A 27247-nucleotide genomic window follows, 5' to 3' on the forward strand; every position below is an offset into this window, starting at 1 on the left:
TTGGGGTGTCACGAGATCTCGCGAGACTAAAATGTGACAAGATTTCTCGTCGAGGCGAAAAGTAGTCTCATGATATTGAATGTTAGGATGATTAGGAAAGAATATGCCACCGCTACGTTTACATTACGCCTCCACTGTCCTTTTGCTTTGTATTTAAATAAAAAACATTTAATTCAGCTCCATATTTACAGAGTTACGTGCAATCGCTGAAAGTGAAAGTAAACGCGAGCGCGCATTCAAACACATTTTGAAAGCGGCTCTCCCTGATGCATGCAGATATCTCTCAATATGAAAGCAATTTTAGGCTGGGCACTGTAGTTGTAACCATCTCTTAGCTCTGTATCAAAGAAAAATTTGGTCGTATTTGCACTTTGAATATTGAGAGTGTGATTATGGTTGCACTTATTGGAAAGTGTTACCATAAAAATGAATAACAGTTTTCTCTTAATCTTATTAAGCACAAACAGTTTCATTTGTTAACATTAGTTAATGAATGACTATTTTTATTAACTAACATAAACAAAGATGAATAAATACTGTAGCAAATATATTGCTCATTGTTAGTTGATGTTGGTTAATTAATGTTAATAAATGAGACCTTATTTTAAAGTGTTACCATTTTTATTTATACTGTTTTTATTTCTATGATCAGTTTGTGGAAAGGAGTTCAGTTAGGAGGTCAAAAGTTGTAGAAGCTCATAAATCATCTACAGCAAGGTCTGAAGAGACTGAAATCATACAGGAGAGAAGTCAGTTGAGTTAGTGGCAAAACCACAGTGAGACAACAGTGAGTATTGTTGTCTTTTACTGCATATGATAATTCATACTCAGAAAGTAGAACTGAAATGACATTCATTACAAGATGATTAGTTAAAACATTTCAAATACACCTGCAGAATATTTTTTCTAGTCATGTATTTCGCCATTGAGGATTTCTTAAAAATAGTGTGTAAAAATCTCGTCTCGTCTCGTGAGATACCAGTCTCGTCACACCCCTAGTAATAGTGCAACAAAAGACCACCTCTGCAGAATCAAATCAACGCCAATTTCTACATCATCCCATCTTTGGCCCCGCCCACTAGTGGGTTACTGAAATGAGAAGGAGGGAAGAGAGATACAGGATACACTGGACTAAAAATAACATCCAAAGGATTCTAATGCTAGGAAATTGGTTATTTATTTTCAACTATGCGAATGTCTCAGTAGTGCATTATTTGCTTGTTTAGTACATTTCACTGTGGAATCTTTGGTAAATCAGGGGCAATTTTGCCACAGGCTTTGCAAACAGACGTTTACTATAAGATATGGACCAGACAGTAATGCACAACATGTCTAATGCCTAATCTGTGATCAGTGATTTCTGATATGTAGTGATTCATGTACAGTCAGACATTCTTTGTCTCAAAAACATTTAATGCTGCTTATGAGTCAGTAAAGCCAGTGACTAAACGGTCAACTTCAAATTGTTTCTCTTAACTGCAAAAAAATAATCTGTTATATAAATTGTAATTACTTTATATATAGAGCGACGGTCTGCTGATAGACGCCTGCTTTCAAATGCTCCAGTGTGTATCTGTGTAAGCACAGATTGATGTCTATTACATGTTTTTGAAGCATTGATCATTGTAGCCAATCACAGACATATTTGTAAGCTCGTGAACAACTGCCAACCAGAAGTGTTTACGAATCTGCTCAACAGAGCTCAAAGCAATCAAATTTTTAAAAATTCAGTACCAACTTGGTATCGCGGTCGGTACTTTTGACAACACCAAATGGGAGTAGATCTAAATGCTATAATCAACACTTTTCAAGATTAGTTCATCTCAACAGATGTAATAATAAAAACATTAGTTCAGGAAGCAGGTGCGGTGGTGGCCTATCTACTTTATGCGTGTATATTGACGCTATTTGACCCAAATTCTGGGGATTGCGCATGGCATTTGAAAGTAAATGGATATATTGGCCCGGTGGAATCAAGTGTTGCCCCTTATAACAACTTTAGGGGAAAGCATTTTGGTTATGGGAAGAGCATTGTGGCAGCTACCTTTGTAATTCCCAGTCTGACGAACTTCAGAAAAAGATGTAACAAGCCAATCGAGAGCCGATCGTACGGCGAAACCCTGATAATTATATTGTGTTTATTATTATCGGGTGATGTTCATCAATGCCCTGGCCCACTTCCACATTGTGGCAATGTCATTAAGGAAGCCGATGGCGATGTGGTCCGCATTCACCACATGGGATTTAGCGCCGCGAGGGCCTCAGGTGGATTATGCCTGGATTTACCTATACACACTGAGGAATCCTTTGCTGGATTGTGTGGCATTGGTGCACATACCAAGGAAAGCGCCGTTCAAGTGGATACATGGAACAAGGAAGGAGAGGGGGTGGTGAGCGGACTGCCCGGCTCCGAGTTTGTACAGCTGGGAAGAAGCCACCAAGTCACCGGGTGGAATGAGAGTGGGGGTGTACGGAGAATTCAGCGGAGTAGGGGTGCATCAGAGCGGATTAGATCGTGACTGAAACCGGGTACAGTACTGCACACAATATCACGACAACGGAGGTACGACATGACTTTTTTTCAGACACTTAACCATGCCAAAGTCATGTGGGACGCAAGATCAAAACCAAAAGGGGGGGGACATTTAAATATTAGGAGTATTGCATCAAAAATTGACCAAGTGGATAAACTCCTCACCGATTCAAATCTGGACTTTATTTGTCTATCAGAAACATGGTTAACAAAGACATCCCCTAAGGCAACTTTTAATATTCCAGGCTACAACATATTCAGAAGGGACAGGAAGAATGGAAAAAGTGGCGGATTACTCTTTTATATTAAGGACAATTTACATTGTAAACAGATATATGTACAGGAAAAACTGGACATGGAAATTGAATGTATTGCATTAACTATAACTCTGTCACCTCAAATGTCCTTTATTTTAGTTGGTATTTATAGGCCACCCTCCGCAGATATACATTTTTACATTTCTTTTAAGGATATTTTAAGAGAACTAAATAACCTTGGTAAAGAAGTGATTGTAATGGGAGATTTTAACGTGAACTGGACAGATAAAAACTGTAGAAAACGATTAAAAGAAATAACAGGTCTATATAGTTTCACACAGCTAATAAATGGGCCCACTAGAATAAATAAGTCCTCTAAAACACAAATTGACCTTGTATTTTCAAATAAACCAGATAGAATAATTAAATCTTTCAATTTTATTACAGGCATTTCAGATCACAATTTAGTTCTTATTGCTCGAAAGCTAAATAAGAATAGATTTATATTTAGAAAAGGTAAGAAGGACATTTTCTATACAATACCAAAAAAAGATCTGGTCCATTTTGACTTAGAAATGCAAAGGGTAAATTGGAATGATCTATCACATAATGATGGCCTTAACCAATTTTGCACACAGTTTATAGATACAATTAATAATGTAAAGGATAAATTTGTTAAAAAGATGTGTAACAAAAGCAAAAAGACACATTTACTCTGGTTGACTGATGAGATTTGGAACTTGATGAAGAGAAGAGACTATTTGCTCAAGAAAGCCCTAAAGAAAGCTACTTAGCCTACTTCATATACAAAGATGCTAGCCAATCTTAGTTTACATTGAAGTCTCACAGCAGACACACCCCTTCCAACAGAGCATTCAAACCAGAGAGCTAAAATCAGGGTAGAAAATTGCCATTTATTTCTAAATTATTTTAAATCCATTTTTGATGCACAAATCATACTAACATAAGTGCACCTCAGGACACATTATAAAAGGACACATTAAAACCCTTTTAATGATTTAACGGAGTTCACATCAAAGACTGCAACAGGAGAGAAAGCGGCATCAGCACTGGTAAAATAATTTATAGTCTCACTGCTTTTAATAAAGATGACTGTGTGTTGAGCTTCAGTTTCATTTGCAGCAGTTTGTGCTTAGGCTTACTGAAGAGATAATTAGCTACTTATGTGTGGCTATCTCTCTCACATCATTTTTTTTTACCATTTTGTGAGGAGTAAAATTTACTTATGTGGCTTCAGAAACTAGATGTATTTACACTCTCAAACCACCTTCTGAAATGGTCTGAGTGATCGGATTTAAATCCATCTCGAATGCGTTTTTACTGTAAGGTAAATTTACAGTAAAACATAACTGGTATAATGTTAATATAATGTTAGTATAATGTTAATTTTAAGTAAATCCATAAAAACTAAAATATCGCTACCATATTTTTTTACGGTAAATTTAGTGTAGTCAAACACTGATAAAGTCATCAACGTTGATCAGTTTCTATAAAAATGTGTTCTAGTGTATTATAGTTTCAGTGAGTTGAGACATAAAACCCAGAGACAGTGGCTTTGAATAGACTGATTGAACAATGTCCTTCACTCCGTGGGGTTAAGCGTAAACTGCTCCACACAGTCAAACTTAAGCTACAAAAAAAGAATTTCTAAATATGTCACGTTAAACCGCTGGCCCTTGTTTCACATTGAAGAATGTTATTTTTCTGATTACTCTATACCACTCCTGTCAGTCTCCTACTTCTCTCCTGAAGAAATCAATGTAAGTATTGCATTACCAATGCAGTCTGTATTTTGCAGTGATTCAAATCCAATATCACTTCCCAGGGTTGAAGGAAAACTGAAGTGAGATGTTTTTTGCATTTACTTTCTAACAATATAATTAAAGCACACTTACAAAATGGAAAATCAATAGCTTTCAAATCATGCACAGGAGGTCTATCGAACCTGCAGCAACAACAACAAGAAGTCTTCTGTCATAAAGCTCACCAAAAAAAAAGAGTTCAGAGAACGTGACTGCGGCAGTGTATTAGAAGATACAGAAACTAGAACTAGATGATGAATAGACAAGAAAAAACATTTAACAAAAAATTTGTATGTCTAATTACTAGTGGTGTGTATTAAACAAGAAACTGGACATACAATTATTAGGTGATGGACAAAATCCTATTCAAGGCAACAACTGAGCCATATAGAGACCAGAGTATCATGGGTGGGCACTTTTGACTTCGGTCATTAAATAACCTAGCAACCACCCAAAACCCCCTAGCAACCATATTAGTAATGCCCTAGAAACAATCCTGAAAACTCTAGTTCAAGGCTGTGCATTAAATTGACAAGGGATGCACAATATATTGGTACAATATTGGTTATCTTCTGATATTGGAGTTTTTTGTTGTTTTTTTTTTACTTTAAAGGGTTAGTTCACCCAAAAATGAAAATTCTGTCATTAATTACCCACCCTCATGTCATTCCACAGCTGTAAGACCTTTGTTCATCTTCGGAACACAAATTAAGATATTTTTGATAAAATCTGATGGCTCAGTGAGGCCTCCATTGACAGCAAGATAATTAACACTTTCAATGCCCTGAAAGCTACTAAAGACATATTTAAAACAATACATGTGACTACAGTGGTTCAACTTTAATGTTATGAAGCGACGAGAATATTTTTTGTGCGCCAAAAAGATAAAATAAAAAAAATAACGATGCAACAATATCTACTGATGGACGATTTCAAAACACTGCATCATGAAGCTTCGAAGCTTGAATCTTTTTGTTTCGAATCAGTGGTTCAGTGCACTGATATCAATATTTTATTTTATATTTTTATTTTGTAATGTTATTTAACTGTACATGCTCATTTACTCTATTTTTACATTTACATAACACTCACTTAAAGGTGCCCTAGAACGTTCTTTCATTAGATGTAATATAAGTCTAAGGTGTCCCCTGAATGTGTCTGAAGTTTCAGCTCAAAATACCCCATAGATTTTTTTTTTTAAATGAATTTTTTAACTGCCTATTTTGGGGCATCATTAACTGTGTGCCAATTCAGGCTGCGGCCCCTTTAAATTGCGCGCTCCCCTCCGAGCTCTCGACTATAATACAGTGCAAACAAAGTTCACACAGCTAATAGAACCCTCAAATGGATCTTTAAAATATGTTAGTCTTGCATGCTGCATGCATGCTTCGGATAATGTGAGTATAGTATTTATTTGGATGTTTACATTTGATTTTGAATGAGTTTGATAGTGCTCTGTGTCTAAAGCTAACATTACACACTGTTGGAGAGATTTATTATTGTTTTGTGCATTATACAGACTGCAAGTGTTTAAAAATGAAAATAGCGATGGTCTCCGTAAATACAGTAATAAACGATGGTAACTTTAACCACATTTAACAGTACATTAGCAACATGCTAACGAAACATTTAGAAAGACAATTTACAAATATCACTAAAAATATCATGTAATCATGGATCATGTCAGTTATTATCGCTCCATCTGCCATTTTTCGCTATTGTCCTTGCTTGCTTACCTAGTCTGATGATTCAGCTGTGCACAGATCCAGACGTTAATACTGGCTGCCCTTGTCTGTTGCGAAACAGTCGGTGTTGAGATTCGCCTGTTCTTCGGAGGTCTTTTAAACAAATGAGATTTATATAAGAAGGAGGAAACAATGGTGTTTAAGACTCACTGTATGTCATTTCCATGTACTGAACTCTTGTTATTTAACTATGCCAAGGTAAATTCAATTTTTGATTTTAGGGCACCTTTAAAGTTAACCTTTAAGAACACTAATAATTTAATAACATTGTATGTAATCTTTAGCAAATATCAAAATGAATATCCATTTTTCACATGGTACATTACTATTGTGATGCCTAATCTGACTTGAAGTTTAAAATGATTGGTACTTTTAATGTTTTATTTTTTGCTTGTTTATACAAATATTACAGAATTTTAATATCAACCATTTATCATTTATTAGCCAAAACGTAATTATCTGCAAGAATTTTAAAAATGGAGCGTCCCTAAATTTTAGGCTACCCCAGTTAAAAGAGGGAAATATATAGAAAAAAGACCTTTTGTAATTCATTGCTTTATTTGTAGACTTTGCAAAACCAGTGAAAACAAACCTAACCATTTGTCAGTAGTAAAGAAAGTAAGTGCTTGTGGAGTACAATGTTTATAAACCACTGAAGGAGGAAGTTCTAGCACATAAATAAGCTTGTCTTCTCCTCATCTGACTTTCTCCAACAAGCACTTTTCAATCTATATATAACTGCACTGGGCATATTACGTCTCAATTACCGGAGCACTATCTGTGAAGTGGCCTGCCAGGGATGAAGGGTTATCGCTGCCAGGGCTCGTCATGTCATTGTTGACTACTGGGTTGCCAAGTCAACTGGTCAGAACGTAGACAGAGAGTTCCAGAACTCACATATTTACAATCTGGAACTCTTCATAGCAATTACGTCCATTTCTAAAAATTCTAACATCCTGTTGTATCTGTATGTGGCAGGTGGATGTGCAGTCCTGTCTTATCACAACCCAACACTGTGAAAACATAGACAGACCTGCACCGGCTCGGACCTGCTGTTACAGATGGAATTTTCCATGGACGACTGGCTTTTTTTGGCAGCTTTCATGACAAATTAGCTGCTGTTTGTTAAAGTCTGCATGAGAAGGTGCCAGCAAAGCGTGGACACAAAAGGGACCTGTAAAATAAAATGGCAAAGTAAATTTGAGGAAAAACCAACTGTTCTAATTTAGTGTTCTTGCACCAGAGAAAAAACAAAACTGACCTGACAAGATTTCCTTTGAACACAGAGGCGTGTGTCCCTCTCAAAAGCATCTTCTGACTTGCTCTTCTGAAAATCCTTTTACCAAAAGACCAACAAAGCATGACTAAAATACCATGACAGAAACGTGTGAGAAGGCAATAAAGGGTAAACGATCTCCAGACGACCCTTTCACTCCTGCTGACCCTCGACAGGGACCGTCTTTAGGTTTAACCTTTGAGCTACACCAATAAGGAACATCAGAGTAAAATAACAAGGCACTACAAAACTATTATTCCACCAACTGGTTTAAGCTTTTAAAATTATGCATCTTTTGTGTTCCACAGAAGAAAGAAAGTTATACAGGTTTGGAAAGACATGATGGTGAGTAAATGAACACCGAATTTAAATTTTTTTGGGGTGAAATATCCCTTTTATAAATTAGTTAGGGCGAGCAGCTGCCTAGACCAAAGTGTTCACACTGAGTTCCATCATAAAACTTGGCATCCAATCCCTAGACGTGATTGACAGTCCTGAGCTCGGCTCAAGCGGGCGGCCAGCCGCTGCTATCAGCCTCGTGCACATGATGTAAAGCCGCGCTGTCAACACACGCCATTACAGACCACCACAGACTTACACGGACCATAACTCTTATTTCAATCAGTCAGAGACTGAGGAAGGCATGAAATGGTGAGAGAAAAGAACACGGAGAAGAAAAGGCCACTGCGGTGTCCTAAACTAAGTTCTTGAATTCATTTACCATCATAACAGTCAACAGCTGGGAATGTTTTCATGAACATAAATGCAAGATTATTCCAAAAGCCTGTTCCTTTTTAAATCACACTGCGCAAAAACTGTACAATGTCGGTGTGAGGCAGGGAATGAATTAAGAATGCTTTAGTTCTGTTCAGAGGAACATAATATGTTAGCTATTTAAAATTATACTAGCCAAGTTCCTTTTTAAAGAAACAGTTCGCTCAAATATTACATTTTATTGTATATTTTTACTCAACCTTATGATGTTCCAAACCTGCACAACTTTCTGGAACACAAACTACTGTTCAGAAGTTTGGGGTCATTACATTTTTTTTTTTTTATGTTTTTGAAAGAGCTCTTAAACTAAAATGTATTCCTTGGTGTCAAAGCTGAAGACTGGAGTAATGGCAGCTGAAAATTCAGTCACATAATCCTTGAGAAATCATCCTAATATGCTGATTTGGTGCTCAAGAAACATTTCTCACTATTAATCTTGAAAACAGTTTTGCTGCTTAATATTTATTCATATTTATAACATTTATTTATATAGAAACTGTGATACATTTTTTGTCAGGATTCTTTGAAAAGAAAGTTCAAAATAACAGCTTTTTTTATAGAAAACTTTTGTACATTACAAATGTATTGTCACTTTCGATAAATTGAATGCATCCTTGCTGAATGAAGGTATTAATTTCTTTAAAAATAAATAAATAAAATAAAAACTTACTTACAGACAAAATTTGGAATGGTAGTATGAAAGGAAATTGTTTGAATATCCTGGTCTCCATTTTCACAAAGAGAAAAAATAGACAAAAATGCACCATAAAAGTATGATGAAGGTAGTTCAAAATGACTAGATGCAATATTCCAAGTCTTCCTTAGTCTTAGTCTTCCTTAGTATTGTGTGAGAAGAACAAAATTGAAATCATTATTTATTGAAATCTCATTCATGAATTGTTCTTCTGAGTCTGGGTCAATAAATCAGCTGATCCAGTTCACAAAAGCAATGTGAATGATCTGTTCACAAATTGTATCCAGATCTAAATCTCAATGTGATCTCAATGTGAACTCAATGATTTGGTCACAAGATTTACAGACTACTAGATTAGGAGATCAAGTTTTCCTTTTTTTTTAAAAACACAACACACTTTTTTTTTTCAACAGACAAAGATATCATATGGCTTCAGAAGACTTGCAGTGTATGGTAAATAAGTCATATGGAGCACTATAATGATATATTTATGATATGTTTTGGTGCTTTTTTGAAGCTTGAAAGCTTCTGTCCTCATTCACTGTAACTGCAAAAAAAAGCGAGCAGGCACGTTCTTTTTACTTTGTTCTTGTTCTATGTTCAATGGAAGAAAATCATCATGAGGGTGAGTAGATGGCAGAATTTTCATTTTTCACTACATCAGCTTCAACAGAAACTGCAGGTTACAGTGTTGTGTAAAAAAAAAAAAAAAAAAAAATTCAAGAAAGCAGTAAACAGACTGAAAAAAATCCATGAAGGCCCTAATGGTTCCTCAGAGATACCACATTCAGGTTGCAAGAGATGAAAACCCTTCTCTACTGAGCTTCCTTCAAATGTGCATGTGCCATCTGTGTGAATCCAAACCTTTCTTCTCTTCTGCTTTATCCTCAAAAAAAATCGTCCTCTGCCACACTTTTGGATGGGTCTCTGAGTTAGCAGAGAAAACCATTTATTTCCTCTTTTACTGTAGCCAAAGAATGTCTCTGCTGCCACAGTCGTGGACCTTAGAGGACCATCTGGAAGCCTGGAACATTCCAGCATGATTGCCCTAAGGAGAATGCAGACCTGCATTCCAATCTGAGGGAGGGAGCCGGGCCGGAGAGGGACCACGCAGCGCTGGAAGTGGACTGAGCCAAGTTCGCCATGGAACTTCTCAAAGATCTTGAACACAAAGGATCCTTTGTTCAGTTATCCATGGAAAGTTGGCTTTGTTCAAGTGTGCGTGTGCATATTTGTGAAAAGTTAATAACGTCTAGCTCTTGCTCTTTTAGATGAGAAAAAAAAAGTTGTGATAAGAAATTAAAGTGATATTTCACTCAAAAATGAAAATTCTGTCATCTTTTCTCACCCTCATGTAGTTCCAAACCTGTATGACTTTCTCTTTTTGAAAAATGCCATTGTTTCAACACAGCTGTATAATATAAAAGTTTAAGAACTGGTTTGATTTAGATCTTTTCCGTTGATTTTGGATAAATTGGTTGATCCATTTCACAAGAGGTCTGAATCATGTTCATGAATCAGACGAATCCAGTTCTCAAATTCAACTCATTCACTCAATGATCCAGTCAAAGCAGATAACAGCTCACTGGAGGGGATGATTATCACTGAATAATGACATGGAACTACTTTTTTGAAGCTTGAAAACCGTAGTCCTCATTGATTGAAACTGACTAGAAAAGAACGATCCTTCAATTTTTTTATTATGATTTCAGTGGAAGTCATACATGTTTGAAGCAACATGAGGGTGAGTAAATTATGAATTTTCATTTTTGTGTGAACAATCCCATTAACCAGAACAAAAGACCAATGCCTCATATTGACCACTGTCTCATATTGCTCATAGTTTTGTCAGATGTCAGAGGAAGGAGTGATAGATACTGTATTCAAGGGACGCTGAAGCAGACTGAGGACATGGTAGACGGGCAAATATGAAAAAGTATCAGGGCGCTTTTTCATGCGCTGCACTCACCCACACGCTCACATATGCTATTCTGAGCATCTGAGGATTTGAACATCCCCGCTCTCTTGTGAATCACTGCCTTTCTCAATTATGTGAGCTGGTTTCAAGATTTACGCCTCAAAGCTAAAATATCATACTGGATTTGAAGACAGATTTTTTTAGCCAGTTAAGTTTCAATGAATAATTCATGAATGAAAGCTCTCCTTCCAGCACGTGTCCGCCTGACTCCAGTTTATCTGGCCACACAACAGATGCTCAAAACAATGGGAACAAAAAATCTCTTTATATTCAACAAACCCATTGCAAACTCATTCCAAGTCTCGCCGTCCAGACCAAACAATATACACTATACTATTCTCATGTCACTTTGCATTATATTTAGTAAAAAATAAAAGTGTTACAAAAAAGGAATACCCCCCAAAAATTCCTTTTTTATCTCAACCCAAAAATTCTTTGCTCATTATAGCTCAAGGACAAAATTCAAAGCGAGCAAAGAAAGCACCTATCGTTCCAGACTGATGCAAAGCAAAGGCAAAGATTTTGTTGAGCTGAAAATGAAGTCATGCAGCATGCCGCTTTTCTTACAAGAATGTAAACATGCGAAAACCAGTCAAAGCCATGACCTACATATCCTTATGGCTGTGTACAGTTTTGTCAAGGGGGCCAATGTTGCAGCCTGTTGGAATGGTTTCAGAGTCATTTCCTTAAGGAGTCACGGAGGAATCATTTCTTGTAAACCGTGTGGGTTTCTTTATAAAAGTTGAGATTGGCCAACTGATGGTGCCCTGCTGCTCTCACATTGTTTTCTCTGGAATCTGGAGAGAAGGAATCATCATTGATGATACCATCTCTCCTAAATATGCCTTAAATTATGTGTGACTCAAATAACAAGAAACAATAGAGAATGGCACGTTTCCTAAACGGCTCCTAAAGTGAGAACTGTTATTGCACATCTTGTATAAAGACCCATTTTTGTTTTCTAAAGAATAAAATATCCTTATATTTGCACTTTGTGATGGGAAAGTACATACCAGCATTGGGACATGAAAACATCATAGAACTCAATCTTGATATCCAGTTTTGGGGAAAGCTACTTTTAAAAGCAATGTGTTACAATATTGTGTTACTCCCTAAAAAAGTAACTAACTTCGTTACTTAGTTACTTTTTATTGAAAGTAATGTGTTACTTTTTCTAACCTGGGCTGGACTTGTTTATTTTATTTTTTTAATAACAAAAAAAATCATCATTGAAAGTCAGCAGCAAAGACACTGTTTAAAGGTGTCATAGAATGTAAAATTGAATTTACCTTGGCATAGTTGAATAACAAGAGTTCAGTACATGGAAATGACATACAGTGAGTCTCAAACTCCATTGTTTCCTCCTTCTTATGTAAATTTGATTTGTTTAAAAGACCTCTGAAGAACAGGCAAATCTCAACATAACACAGACTGTTACGTAACAGTCGGGATCATTAATATTTGCATATGCCAGCCCATGTTCAAGGTATTAGGCAAGGGCAGGCAGTATTAACGTCTGGATCTGTGCACAGCTGAATCATCAGACTAGGTAAGCAAGCAAGGACAATAGCGAAAAATGGCAGATGGAGCAATAATAACTGACATGATCCATGATAACATGATATTTTTAGTGATATTTGTAAATTGTCTTTCTAAATGTTTCGTTAGCATGTTGCTAATGTACTGTTAAATGTGATTAAAGTTACCATTGTTTCTTACTGTATTCATGGAGACAAGAGCCGTCGTTGTTTTCATTATTAAACACTTGCAGTCTGTATAATGCACACAACTTCATTCTTTATAAATCTCTCCAACAGTGTAGCGTTAGCCAGTTAACTCATTCTCATCCTCAAACTCATTCAGAATCAAATGTAAACATCCAAATAAACACTGTACTTACACGATTAGACATGCTGCATGACGAACACTTTGTAAAGATCCATTTTGAGGGTTATATTAGCTGTGTGAACTTTGTTTATGCTGTTTAAGGCAGTCATGAGCTTGGGGGCGGGTAGCACGAGAATTTAAAGGGGCCGCGCAGCCTGAATCAGTGCATATTTAATGATGCCCCAAAACAGGCAGTTAAAAAAAATGAATAAAAAAAAATCTATGGGGTATTTTGAGCTGAAACTTCACAGACACATTCAGGGGACACCTTAGACTTATATAACATATTTTGAAAACGCATTCTACGGCACCTTTAGTAAAGGTAGATTAAATATATAGTATATTTGTGTTATTTAACATATTTAATTTTTGCATGTTTGCATGATAGTCTGAGATTGCATTTCATGGTTTTTATTCACTTTGGGGAATACTGAATCTGTTTTTGTGCAAGTGAGATAAGTCAATGCATGTTCACATTTGGTCTAGAACTACAATAACCATCATGTTGACACAGCTCACACATCGCCTCTGTTCTTACTCCCGATTTCTCTCAACATGGGGACAGGATAGGTGTCAGTCAGTAAATAGGAAAACAAAGTAACTTGCGTTACTTATTTGAAAAAGTAACTCAGATATTTTGTTGTAAATTTAAAAGTAATGTGTTACTTGAACACAAGTAATTTGATTACTTAGCACACATTACTTAATTATAATGCGTTACCCCCAACACTGGTGATATCAAGTTGTTATATTGCTAGCATCTTAAATTTCATTATAACGTAACTTTTAAATTTACACTTTTAAAAAACTGCTGTGGCAGTTTCTGCCTCAATAAAAGAAGTTGAAAAGGAATAATTACAAACAGATCTTTCATAGGTTTCTTGACAATATTAGCATGCATTGATGCACACCGCAGGAATCTTCTGGAATTTTATTTTTTATAGCATACTACATTTTGAAAGGCACTAGGGTGAGTAACAAAATCTGTCCAGAAACAAAAAGAAAGAAAAAAAGAAGAAAAGAAAATATTTTATGCATATAAAAAATGATTTACATTTTTTGGACAATTATTATTATTATTATTATTATTTAAAAAAAAATAATTTTTCATGACAATTTCCATTTTCTTCAGTATATAAAAATGATTTCTCACATTATTAGTATAACGTGCAAAAAATATATATATATTGAGAAATATTTCATATCATTGTAGTTTTTGTTGTTCTGCCTGTAAGTTTTTTTCCCCCAAGTTTTTATTATTTTTACCTTAAAGTAATACAAAAATTACTGAATTACAGCAATGTGTATCATCATGCTTAATAATTCATTATACAATCATTCAATAAATTTGTTACATAATTTAAAATGATGGAATACATACAGAAGATATTAAAGCAAAGAAAATTTGGGGGGAAATTAGCATAATAGTCTTTCAAATAAAATAACATTGCAGTGCAAAATAATCTTACTGGTTTTAAATAAAGGCTTCATAGTTTTCATTGTCTTTTCTAAAATAAAATTTCTTTTTGAATTTGTGGTGAAAAATAGGCCTCATGAGATTTCTAATCTTGGGTATCATTTAAACAGGATAAAATTCATCCTGCATTCATAATGGGCTATACCCATTGGTGTCAAATTTACAAGACAATATCTGTTACCACTGTCATTGATTTCTGTGAAGGACAGGAACAGATTTTCTTTACCTCTGCCCTATTCAGTTCACCAAGTGTCACTCTCTCAAGACTCTTTTTCTCCTATTTTCCAGCAACATTCCAAATACATTCCAAACATTCCAATGAGTTGACAAAATTTTCAGACGGCTCTACAGACAGTGGAGAAACTGACAGTGAGACATAGTGAGAGATGTGCAGCAGTCTTCTCCTCGTCCTGGAGCCAGTAAGTCTCTTCCTGCTGCTGCAGCTGTCTCCATCAGCTGGATCCTGCATGTCTTTCCCATTCACACCACCCTACGCCCTCTAATCTCTCCATCCGTCTCTTTCCAAGCGCCCAGGGGTCGGCACGGGTCAGCTAAAACCAGCATTTACACCCTTAGCCGGGGCTGTTCCCACACCACCACAAATACACACGGCACGTCGCTCAAGCACACACGCTTGCGTTCACCCACACGAATGTACACGAAAATCAGCAGTTCTCAACACCCGGTCGTATCCGCAATTAGAAACATTCCAGCGTGACTAATTAAATATTGTCAATCTAGATTTAAACGAGAGAGATTTACACAGCACACAAACATGACATATTTGACATCTGAGCTAACAGCGGGAAATCAGGAGGCAAACCCTGCAGCCCACTGTGACCAGATGTAAAGTCAAGGACAACTCTGGAAAAGTTAATGATTATTGTCATACTTTGCCTGCTTAATGACTTAAAGATAAGAGTAAAATGCCATATTGTTTGCAGTTTTTTAACTCAAACATTGACAGACAACATACACATGTTTTCCAAGCTGTATTGACCCTCTGTTGGTATTTGTTGAAAGCTTACAGTTCAACAAGTGAAAGCTTACAGTAAGACAACTGCTGCCGGCCGGATTACTGAACCGTCACGTCTCAAAGCTCACTTGAGCACACGCATGCAGTGTTTTTGCCACCTGACTTATTTGTGATTTCCTTAGGGTAAGCTTGTATAAGATTTCCCCACTGTGATCCACGGAGTGAAGGGGCCACAAAAACGCAGAACGATTGTGATATTCGGAGACACGGCTGCACATGAATTGGCCTCATTTTTGTCACTTGAACTGAATGATGAATTCACGATTATAGTATACATGCATTTAAGACACTTAAGCTCACCAATTTGTTCAAAAATACAGTATAAATGGTAATATTGTGAAATATTATTACAATTTTAAAAAACTGTTTTCTTTTTTAATTTATTCCTGTGATCAAAGCTGAATTTTCAGCATCATTTCTCCAGTCTTCAGTGTCACATGATCCTTCAGAAATCATTCTAATATGCTGTTTTGCTGCTCAAGAAACATTTCTTATCATCAATGTTGAAAACAGTTGTGCTGCTCAGTATTTCTGTGGAAACCATGATATTTGATGAACTATTTGATGAATAGTTCAAAATAACAGTATTTTTTTTTTAAAACAGTTAATGCATCTTTGCTGAATACAAGTATTAATTTCTTTTTAAAGGGGACATATCATGAAAATCTGACTAGCCGCTCAGACTTCGCTCCTATTATAATATTACCACCCCTTAATCTGCACGTTTCCACCCACGGTGCCGCCATTTTGTTTGTTTTCGCAAATGAAAGCGGTGTATCAGTTATTGCCATGACAAAAGTTCACCATGGCAAAAGTTGGTCACAGCATTTGATAGCAATCATAAACAACTAGTTCTCCAACAAATAAATTTTGACTATATAGATTTGTACTTTTTCATATTTTATATATATTAGCATGCTAACACTTAAGACCCTCCTTAAAGGGTTAGTTCACCCAAAAATGAAAACAATGTCATTTATTACTCACCCTCATGCCGTTCCACACCCTTAAGACCTTCGTTGATCTTCTGAACACAAATTAAGATATTTTTGTTGAAATCCGATGGCTCAGTGAGGCCTGCATAGCCAGCAATGACATTTCCTCTCTCAAGATCCATAAAGGTACTAAAAACATATTTAAATCGGTTCATGTGAGTACAGTGGTTCAATATTAATATTATAAAGCGATGAGAATATTTTTGGTGCACCAAAAAACAAAATAACGACTTATATAGTGACGGCCGATTTCAAAACACTGCTTCAGGAAGCTTCGGAAGAGTTATGAAACAGCCTGTCGAATCATGATTCAGATCACGTGTCAAATTGCCAAACTGCTGAAATCATGTGACTTTGGCGCTCCAAAACGCTGACTTGACATACTGATTCATTTGTGCTCTGAAGCTTCATGAAGCAGTGTTTTGAAATCGGCCATCACTATATAAGTCGTTATTTTGTTTTTTGGTGCACCAAAAATATTCTCGTCACTTTATAATATTAATATTGAACCACTGTACTCACATGAACCGATTTAAATATGTTTTTAGTACCTTTATGGATCTTGAGAGAGGAAATGTCATTGCTGGCTATGCAGGCCTCACTGAGCCATCGGATTTCAACAAAAATATCTTAATTTGCGTTCCAAAGATAAACAAAGGTCTTACGGGTGTGGAACGGCATGAGGGTGAGTAATAAATGACAGAATTTTCATTTTTGGGTGAACTAACCCTTTAAGAAATATGTTTTATTGTCAAGTAAGCCCAAAACCAGTCTTTTTTCTCTTTTCTTTTTGCATTTTCCTAAAATGAAGCATGTCTGTATTGGATGAGCACATGCAGAATTCCACAGAAAGTCAATAGAAAACCATAGAAATTTGATCTTACACAACCTCTACAACTCTATTCATCATATTTTATGTTAAACCCTTTTAGAGTCTTGCCTGCAACTACTGCAGAAAATGCAAAAAAAAAAAAGTTATACAGACTCTTGGGCATAGTTATGGTTCAATGAACGCATTCTTCTACTGCAAAATGGATACAGTGCAGCAAATACTGAACTGTAAAAAGGTTAGAGATAAAGAAAGAAAATAAGAAAACAGACCTTTGATAGAGACATAAGGCATTGCATTAGGGTAAAAAAGCATGGGAGAAATCCAAACAGTTGATTTTTGCACTGGCACACTGTAACAAACTCATCAGGCAATGCCATTACAGCAAAGTGAGAAACATCTCCAAGGAACTGGTTGTTCTGAAAGGATATGTCCTCAGTATTACACTAATGTGATAGGAAGACATTAAAGAGTAATTGAGAAAACACCCAGACCAACTCAGTCATATCGACAGATCTCTCAAGCGAATAAGACTCATTTCAAGGTCTTGTGTTCTTATTGGCCAGGATCCTGACAGTAGCCAGATGGAAACCATAAATCCTATGGTAAATTCAGTGTATGAAACACACGACTGAGCCGACTGTCTTTCATGAGGACGTGCGTGACGTATGCAAACAACGGGTGCTGTGAAGCAAGACTTGGGTGTGAGAGGAAACCCAACAGGATGCAGGACTTCACAAGTTCGACCTATAACGAATAATATTCCCACCTGAAAAGGGCAAACAGAAGATGTTATACACCAATATGGAATCTGGCATCTGTCCCAGAATTAGCAAGTCCGTAAGCAAGTCTCTATCGCCTTTACTGTATCAAGTGATAAAAAAAGACAAAGCAAAGCCACAGCTTTCTAGGACAAGGAAAAACTGCAAACAGGAAATATTTAGTTGCCCTTGAATAAAACGTCACCATGGAAGCAGGTGTACGTATCAAAGTGTGTGTGGAAAAGTAAAGAGAGCATAAAGGAGATGGGAAAATGAAAGGGATATGAAAGAGAACAGTTGCCTAAGGTCCCTTAAAGAGAGGTCACATATAATCAACCTTCATTATTTCCCATCTCACTGAAAAGTCACTGCTCAGAGGCAAGTCAAAAGAAGAGAGGGTGATGTAAGTCATAAGGGCCCATGAGGGGCCCTCCTCCCCTCATATACTGCTTATTACAGGGCCAATCGCTTCATAAGCAGCCCTGTTACTGCCTCACAAATATAAAGATCTCGTAAAAAGGACAGTAACAAGAGCCAATTTATTCTGTGTAACCTTCTGCTCTTTTTCTGCCTGTGTGTGTGAGCAATGCTGTTATTTGCAAGGCACATCCGCTTTCTTGACCATTAAAAGCTTATTTGGCCTGGACTAGTTTTCCCCGAGGAGGTCAGGTAAATTTGTGCTTCACAGACATTTGAACAAGCCTGTTTTTTCCCTCAAATAACCTCTGTATAAATTACTGAGCAATTTAAGTTTCTCAGGCTAACCCGGGGGTCCTGTGAGAAATCGAATAACGTCTGGAGAGGAATGTGTGCGATTACGGTATATTATTTTTCACAACGCTTCTCCTCATTTACTTTGACCTTTGGTGAATGCCATAACTAACGCTTAAATTTCTCGTTTCACTGCCTGGTGCACCTTCATGATGGATTTAGACCTTTCGGCTGACTTCAGCTTGCCATCTGGGTAAAATAACAGTTGGCGGTTCAAGTACCGCTGGTATTGCATTTGATATAAAAAGAAAAACAATATAGAAGGTCCAATCACAAACTGATCAGAAAGGCCACAGTAGTAGAAGCATCAGGTATGATTCTTATGTTAATGACTTCCTTCCCTTAAAGGGTTAGTTCACCCAAAAGTGAAATTTCTGTCATTCTAAACCTCTTTGGAACACAAATTAAGATATTTTTGATGAAATCCAAGAAGTTTTTTTTTTATCCCCCATAGAAAGCAACATAATTACCATCATTCAAGGTCCAGAAAAGTAGTAAAATAGTCAAAATGCCAGCTCAGTACTGGCCGGCTTCTGTGTCAGCATCACACGCATGTGTCGTGCTGCTCACTTGTACAGTGTCAGCCAATACTGAGCCAGCGTTCTGACGTAATAGAAGACTGACAGGGTAAAGAAGAAATTGTTGAATAAAGGCGTTATTTTTGTTATCTTTTTGCACACAAAAAGTATTCTCGTCGCTTCATAACATTAAGGTTGAACCACTGTAGTCAGACTAGTCACGTTGCTTATTTTGATATCTTTACTACTTTTCTGGACCTTGAATGATGGTAATTACATTGCTTTCTATGGGGGATAAAATATCTCTTGGATTACATCAAAAATATCTTAATTTGTGTTCCAAAGATGAAAGAAGGGTTTGGAACGGCACAAGGATGAGTAATTAATGACAGAAATGTCATTTTTTGTGTAAACTAACCCTTTAAAAGGGACAGTTCACCAAACAAATGTAAATTATGTCATTTTTTAGTCACCCTTATGTCAGTCTAATCCTGTACAACTTTGGAAGAGCATTTCTGTCAATAAAATAAAAGTCTATGGAAAAGAACATCTTTTTTTTGTGCTCCACAGAAGAAAGTCAGTCATATAAGTTGTGGGAAGACAGAATTTTCATTTTGGGTGAAATATGAATTTAATTACATGCATAATGTTTAAATTATTTTATCATTTTACCATAATTCGCCCACATCCCATCTGAAATCAGAACATGAAATCATAAGACGTTCTGTGTTAACAACTGTAACTCAATAGTCGTTTGAAAAGCCAATCCCATCTGAACGCTACTAAATACATGAAAGGAAACATTTGTTTGCTTTTCACCATTTGTTTGGTTACCAAACAAACTCAAACTGATTTTCACCAGGATGTAAGTTTGATGTCTTTGCCCAAATCAGCAAGAGGTCACAGGCTCCTCTCTTCACAGGATGACATGAATCACAGCAACCGAATGTCAAAACAAGCACACCGAGTTTCATTTAGAGTATACGGTCGTCGTCATGAGTTCCCACCCACAAGTTGCTAAGTACTTGCGTCTATGAAGACGCAAACGGAAGTGTGTGTTTGCAAAGTTTCAGTGTTTCATCTGACTATCCATTTACCCAAACAGTCATCCATCATTCTGACAACCCATCTATGCATCCAACCAATAAATTCGCTGAAAACTAGTAGCGACCAATGCTGATACAAACTTACCAGAAAGTGGGGTGGCCGATATAAATTCAATATTAGTCTATTAATCTATTAATACTTAAAACCATGTTGCCTATTCAATTATTTATCGAGCTGTCCATCAAACTTTTCATCTCTCAAACCATCCATCCACACATTCATCCAACCATTTATCCATTTACCCATCCACTGAATACCCAGTCAAGCTTCTTGCAATTGCAACTCACCTCCCACAAACTGTATCCCTCCTGCCACTCGTCCGATGGTGCGAGAGATTAGATCCGTAACACAGCATCCCATCATTGCCGTGAGAGCCACCAGGAGCAGCAGTCCGCAGCCTGTCCCTGTCACCACCGTGCAGATCCTCCATTCCAGACTCGGGATGCCCTGGAAGGAGGCATAGCGCCCACATTGCTCCAACATAACTGTCCCACCACGGGCCTCATCCCTTACGGGGTAGGAACAGCGCCGGAATGTTCCAAACGACACTGGCTTACCCATCTGTGACCCAAGCAGCCAGTATGGCATGAAGAAGCCTATGCAAGATGTGGCTGCACAAAGGAAGGACAACAGGGCCCAAACCACACCTGCACATGTAAGACTGGATGCCATCTCACTCAGCTCAAACTAAAAGCTTTCATATAGATGCAAAAGACACTGATTTCAGGTTGAGTGCACATGCAGAGCTCCTAAGCCCACGGGCCCAGATCCTCCCAATGTCTTCCTACTCGGTTACACCTGAGGAAATAGTAAAAAGTGCAGGAACGTCAGTAAAATGTCATAAATCTCTTCAAACTCCATAAAGGTTACTGAAACGTGCTCACTTTCATATGTACATTTCTATTTGAAGAAACACAGGTAAACACTAGTTTAAAAAAAAAAAAAAACTTTGCCTGTTTGCCATCCAAATATTTTGATCAATGGAACCTTTTTAGAGACTGTGATGACGCATTTCCACAGTTAAATAACATCGCAGAAGTAGCAAAGTTTTTCATATTTTCATTTTTTAATTATTATTATTATTTTTACATTTATAACCCTATACTTTGTGTTTTGGAAAGTCGTAGAAATGCTATCATGGATTTTTTTCTTTTTTGCTATTGGAGCAAATGGGAATACAAAAAATATATTTACTGTCCTCTTACGTTCACCACTATAGAAGTTTACCCAAATTTGACAACTTCTGTTTCCGAGAACCCCTCAAATGTGAAAAGAGTTCATGATACATATTTAATTACTTTTCCAGTCATGCATGATTACTACTCATTACTAAGATTTCTGGGGAAGTTTTCTATATATGAAACCAGAACAGACTGAACAGACAGCAGTTTTTCAAATGTCTCCAATAAGACAAAAATACAATATAAATATCCAAAATACTTTCAAGACTCTGGAAACTCTGGAGTATGGGATTTAAACAGAATGAAGCGTGTGTTTACAATTTACATTTTCACATCTATTAATATTTATATATACATTAGTTGCTTAAATATTTAAATAGGATTATGACATATGGTGTAACATGCTGTAATCCATCTAAAATAATTTTAAACAGCATTTTGATCATTTAATTAACATCATACATTATGACTTCATATTAATGGAGAGACTAATTGATATATTTGTAGTTTTAAAATGTCACACCACAGAGCCATTTAAAACGATTAGTTAATTTTAAATGGTCGTGTGCTTTGACAAGACTTCAAATAACGTAGGAAGAGAAGATTTCAAATGGTACATAAGCACATAATATATACACTTTTCCTCACGCATTCATATACATTTTAACCTTAAATCTTGATGTTGATAAAAGAAAAGTTAACAGACACATTATGAGTCCTCTATCCCTAGCCATATGGAATGTAAACATAAAGGAAAACATTATGGCGAGCTGTCATGTGGAAACCAGAGTCCAAAAGTGAGTCAAGCATTCGGTAGATATCTTACATGTCTAGCTGTGTCGTTCACTGTTTCCGATTCCACTTGTTTTCAAAAACTAAAGAGCATAAAAGACGACAAAATGTGGCGAAAATGTGTTTGCTTCTATCCGGTCCTGGGTCGAGCGTCCATTAAGTCTTTAACTCTGGCGTCTACAGTCCACTTACTGCCCGAGCACATGCACGTCTCTGACTGGGACTAAACCGAGTGTGTTAAAACGGAGTGGGAACGCGCAAGCAGAGGCATCAATCTCCAGATCCTCCGCCCAGGGGCTGGTCTGACATGCTGTGTTTCCCAAGACGACGTAAGACTCCGCCTGGCTACCGCGCGCTCTCTCAAAGTCCCTCGTCAAAGTCAAAGCAGTAATTTTTGTCATTTCAGTTCCCCGTGGAGAGTGGAGAAATATCGTGTCTCCACCAGCCATGAAAACATATTATAAATGTTTTTTTAGACAAATAGGTGATGAAAATTATAATTTCACAAAATGCAAATTAAGGATAAACAATAAATTATGAAATTAACTATTATGTCGCTCTTAACCATAACATGAAAAAAGCAACGATACAAATTACACTTTACATAAAACTAATAATTTAGCCTACATAAAATATTCTGTAAATTATGTCTGCGCCACATACCGCGTCAAATAGCGATGTCCGATTGGTGAACGAACTATTCTATTGACTCGGAAATTTGCTTCAAAACTGGACCGAACAATTCACTCACAAATTGGACTGAATCGGTCCCAGCACTTCTTGAGTATTTTTCAACCGGTTCATCCTGCCCTTAGACTCACGCCATTAGCTCAGAGCTGCCTTTTAAGGGGCTAGCTATGAAGCTATGAATGTTATGAAGTGACAAGAATACTTTTTGTGCGCCAAAAAAAAAATTTATATATAGCGACTTTATTCAACAGTATAGTGATGAGCGATTTCAAAACACTGCTTCATGAAACTTTACGAATCTTTTGTTTCGAATCAGTGGTTCGGAGCGCATCAAACTGCCAAAATCACGCCCCCCAGTGGTGAACCATGAAGCGGTATTTTGAAATCGCCCATCACTAGATTGTTGAATAAAGTCGTTATTTTGTTTTTTCGGCCCACAAAAAGTAGTCTCGACCACCAGTGGCGGCTGGTGCAAAAAATGTTTGGGGGGGCGCACAAAAAAAATAAAAAAAAATAATTAGAAATGCAGGAATGAATAGGCTAATTGTTAAATAACCATTTAGTGATAGTGATATAATAATGTACCTTTACTGCCATATAAAACATGGAAAATTCAGTATTTAAAGCATGCCAGAGGGCTGGGATCTAAAAAGAATATATATATATATATATATATATATATATATATATATATATATATATATATATATATATATATATATGTATCTGTATTTAATAAAAAAAAAAAAATGTTATTTCACCTCCTACCCAATATTGTCCTAGAAACAATGTTCATATTGAAGGCTATAAAAACAAGATATGCTATATTATGTGCAAAAAAGGGGTCAAATCACATTAGGCCTAGGCTATATTCTAAAATTGTAACTTTACAATCTAAAAACAAAATGTTTTTTAAAGCAGAAGTTAAATACACTTAACTAAAAATGAAAATAAATAAAAACAAAAGAACTAATTATTATTATTTTGATTACCCTACAATAGTCACTTTACACAGTTACTGCTATCGTCGCTTGACTGCAAAATGGAAATATTTTCTCGACTTTCTAATATTTACAGATGGAGAATATATCTGTGAAATGTAAATTATGCACTGAGGAAATTGTTGGATGTCACTTCAGCTTAAAAAAAATATTAATATGAAATGTTTCCACCAATCGCTGCACAAGTTAATGTTACGTATATGATGACGAAGGCACGTTAGTGCTAGCCCTCCCAAAACCCATACAGATTGCATTGCAGTGCCTGCAGTTCGAAAAGCTTTTTGAATCGAAGTCTATGGGAGCAGGGATGACGCGTTTTTGTAGGCCAACCTGGAAGTTAGCGGTGCACGGATTCCCTCGGCTGAAAGCCTATGTATTTTTCCCATAGACTTTTGGAAAATCACAGAAAATAAGCTTTGTGTTTAACAAAGGGTTATGACACTTACACGTTTTTTTCTATCAAGATAATCTTTACAAGTTAAAACAACATAAATACATTTTGAAGCCTAAATAAAGTCGTCAGATATAAAAAGCTAACAGTAGGCTATAAACGGACTACAGCACACCATGGTCGCGGATCAACGTCTTCACCACCAAGCTTCTTCAAACTGTATTTAAAAAACAATGTTATTTAAAAACATGTTCGCTGATTATGATCTGTGCTGTGTATGAATACTTATCCACTTTTTCGTGAGAAATGCTGTCCAAATGTCCTGTTTATCATGCTGATGTCTAAAGTCCCCGCCAAAGGAAGTAGTCCATTTTAGCAATTTGTTAGCAACCGCCGTTTTTAAGACACAGTAAAGGTTTAAATAAATCACAAGCGGGTTTTAACTGGTGTGTTTTATGTCATAGATCAAAACATGAAATTATTTAGAGGCTTTGTTAACCACAGACCTTATTTCAGGCGACTTTGCAAAAACCCATTCAAAAAACCCATAGACTTTACAGCGTTGGAACCGAAATTTTTGCCTACAAAAATGCGTCATCCCTGAGGTACTCTATTCTTGGCCAGACTGAAATCGCGCAAAAAGAGGCGGTACTCAACAGAGCGTGACTCAACGCTGATTGGACTATATCCAGAGGCAGAATAAACAGTCAGTGACAGCTAGCGTAACTCTGTGGTTGAATGTGATTGAAAAACCGCCCTTGTCGACCACTCGAACCACTGAAGTCATATGAACTTTTTAAATATGTCTTTAGTAGCTTTCTGGGCACTGAAAGTGTTAATTGTCTTGCTGGCAATGCAGGCCTCACTGAGCCATCGGATTTTATGAAAATATCTTAATTTGTGTTACAAAGATGATCAAAGGTCTTGATGTCAGAATTTTCATTTTTGGGTGAACTAACCCTTTACATTTCTGATTGGCTAACACACAGTCAATTTTTTTTTCTAGGGCTGTCTCAAGGTCAAATAGGCTACTTGTCAGAAACGTCACTGGTCGGGTCAGGTAATAAGGATATTTTATGCATGATAGATAGCATTGCTGCTCAGATAAAGGGTTTAGATTGCTATTTGACACTTTTCTTTTAACCCTGGTTTACATTTTAGGCTTATGTCATGTAGCTATAAACCGTTAAGTATTTTAAAGCATTAAAATAAGCATATAAACATATAAACCGTTAAGTATTTATAACCTTTTGAACAGCCTACGCACCTGACAAAAGCAAACTGTTTAATCTGAGAAACATTTATGCAAGTGCTGAGTTTTAAAAGCTAGCTTGGACATCGATCACATGTATGCTGTCACAATGCTTAAACGGCACATAAAAACTGATGTTGCATATCAAAACGGGTTTGAGGGCAGCAACGACCTTCAGGATCAGACAGAGGAGAGGGTACACTGTCAGCACCTCTTCTTGATCCATTATTATAATTTCCATCCTGCAGTGTTATTTCTCGTCAGCAGTGTCTCTCTGGTGGCATTGGCTAATGTGGCTGTAATGATGTTTTAGTATTCAATATCTTCACTGCTGTTTCATGCATTTTATTATAAACCAAAAGCAACATCAGAGATTTGCTGCATGTTAAAGCGGTTCTGACCCTGATGAGAAATGCAAATTGGGTGAGCCCATCTCTACTTCTTTCCCTTGTGTAAAGTGATGCAGCCGTAAGCAGTCATGCAGAATTCATGGAAAGCGCTTCTTGCGCATGAAATATCCAGACTGAAAAACTACCTTATAATTTGATATGTATGCTGTGATATTGCCAAGTGGTTAAAGATCTAGGCTGCAAGTGTCTGTCCAATGATTAGTTAGTTACGGGGTAGGCTACTTTTGACTTCTTCTATAGTGGGATGTATTTCCTTTTTTAAACCAGAACTTGCATTTGGACTGAAATCTCTCAAACAAACATTAGAGAAAGCACAATTTGAGCAGTCTAGACAATCATCTGATCTCACTCAGTTTGCTCAACTCAGGTCTCTTTGAATCTCTGCATAAAGCCTTTTCGATAGATGGACCATTTAGCTTCTCAATGGACCATGGTTCTACAGAGTGAAACAACAGTTTCTGTAAAACTCTTTTGAATCATGCTCTGCATTCAGATCATTGAAGTGTTTGTGACCATATGTTTGCTTGATGTTTTTCCCCCTTACCACACACACTTTGTGATGCTGCTCCCATTGGTGGTTTTAATTGCACCAACACAGAGAAAAAGGTGCGATATTTCACTTACCACCATCATTAGCATGATATTAATCTGTTAGGTTTAGCATATTAAATGCTTAAAGCCTGTATGCAAAAATTTCCATCTGTGTTTGATTATTATTTGAATTACCTCATAGCTTACATTCAATTTACCATCTTTAAAAAATGTCAGTTACTTGTTTGCCTCCTAAAATCTTATTTTTTTAACAGCTGTCCTTTTTATTGTTAATTTATATTATTGTATTAATATATTAAAATTAATAATAAAACAATAAATAAACAATAATAATACAGTTATAGTAATTATATTCATTAATAATGTTTAAAATGTCCCCCTGTGGTGAAAATCAAGTTTTTAATGTGCAAATTCATAAGTCAGCACCATTGCTGAGTATTTTCTCTTTAAAACTGCAGTAAACCAAAGACAGTCTCAAACCCAGTTTAAAAGGTTTGAGTTTTAACACACAAAGACA

General features: G+C 36.5%; 1 protein-coding gene across 1 annotated transcript in view; it reads right to left on the bottom strand.

Annotated features, from left to right (window-relative positions):
• The window catches only part of lhfpl6 (LHFPL tetraspan subfamily member 6), a 38635-nt gene extending 15983 nt beyond the window's left edge, over positions 1–22652 (bottom strand). The window contains exons 1-2 of the mRNA XM_067399249.1: positions 22469–22652; positions 20749–21259 (exon numbers count right to left, since the gene is read on the bottom strand). Coding sequence (XP_067255350.1) covers positions 20749–21133 — 385 coding nt within the window. The 5' untranslated portion in view covers positions 21134–21259; positions 22469–22652. The remainder of the gene's footprint in view (positions 1–20748; positions 21260–22468) is intronic.
• Positions 22653–27247: the final 4595 nt, after the last annotated feature.

The sequence above is a fragment of the Chanodichthys erythropterus genome, chromosome 10 (genome assembly GCF_024489055.1).
Source record: "Chanodichthys erythropterus isolate Z2021 chromosome 10, ASM2448905v1, whole genome shotgun sequence".
Lineage (NCBI taxonomy): Eukaryota > Metazoa > Chordata > Actinopteri > Cypriniformes > Xenocyprididae > Chanodichthys > Chanodichthys erythropterus.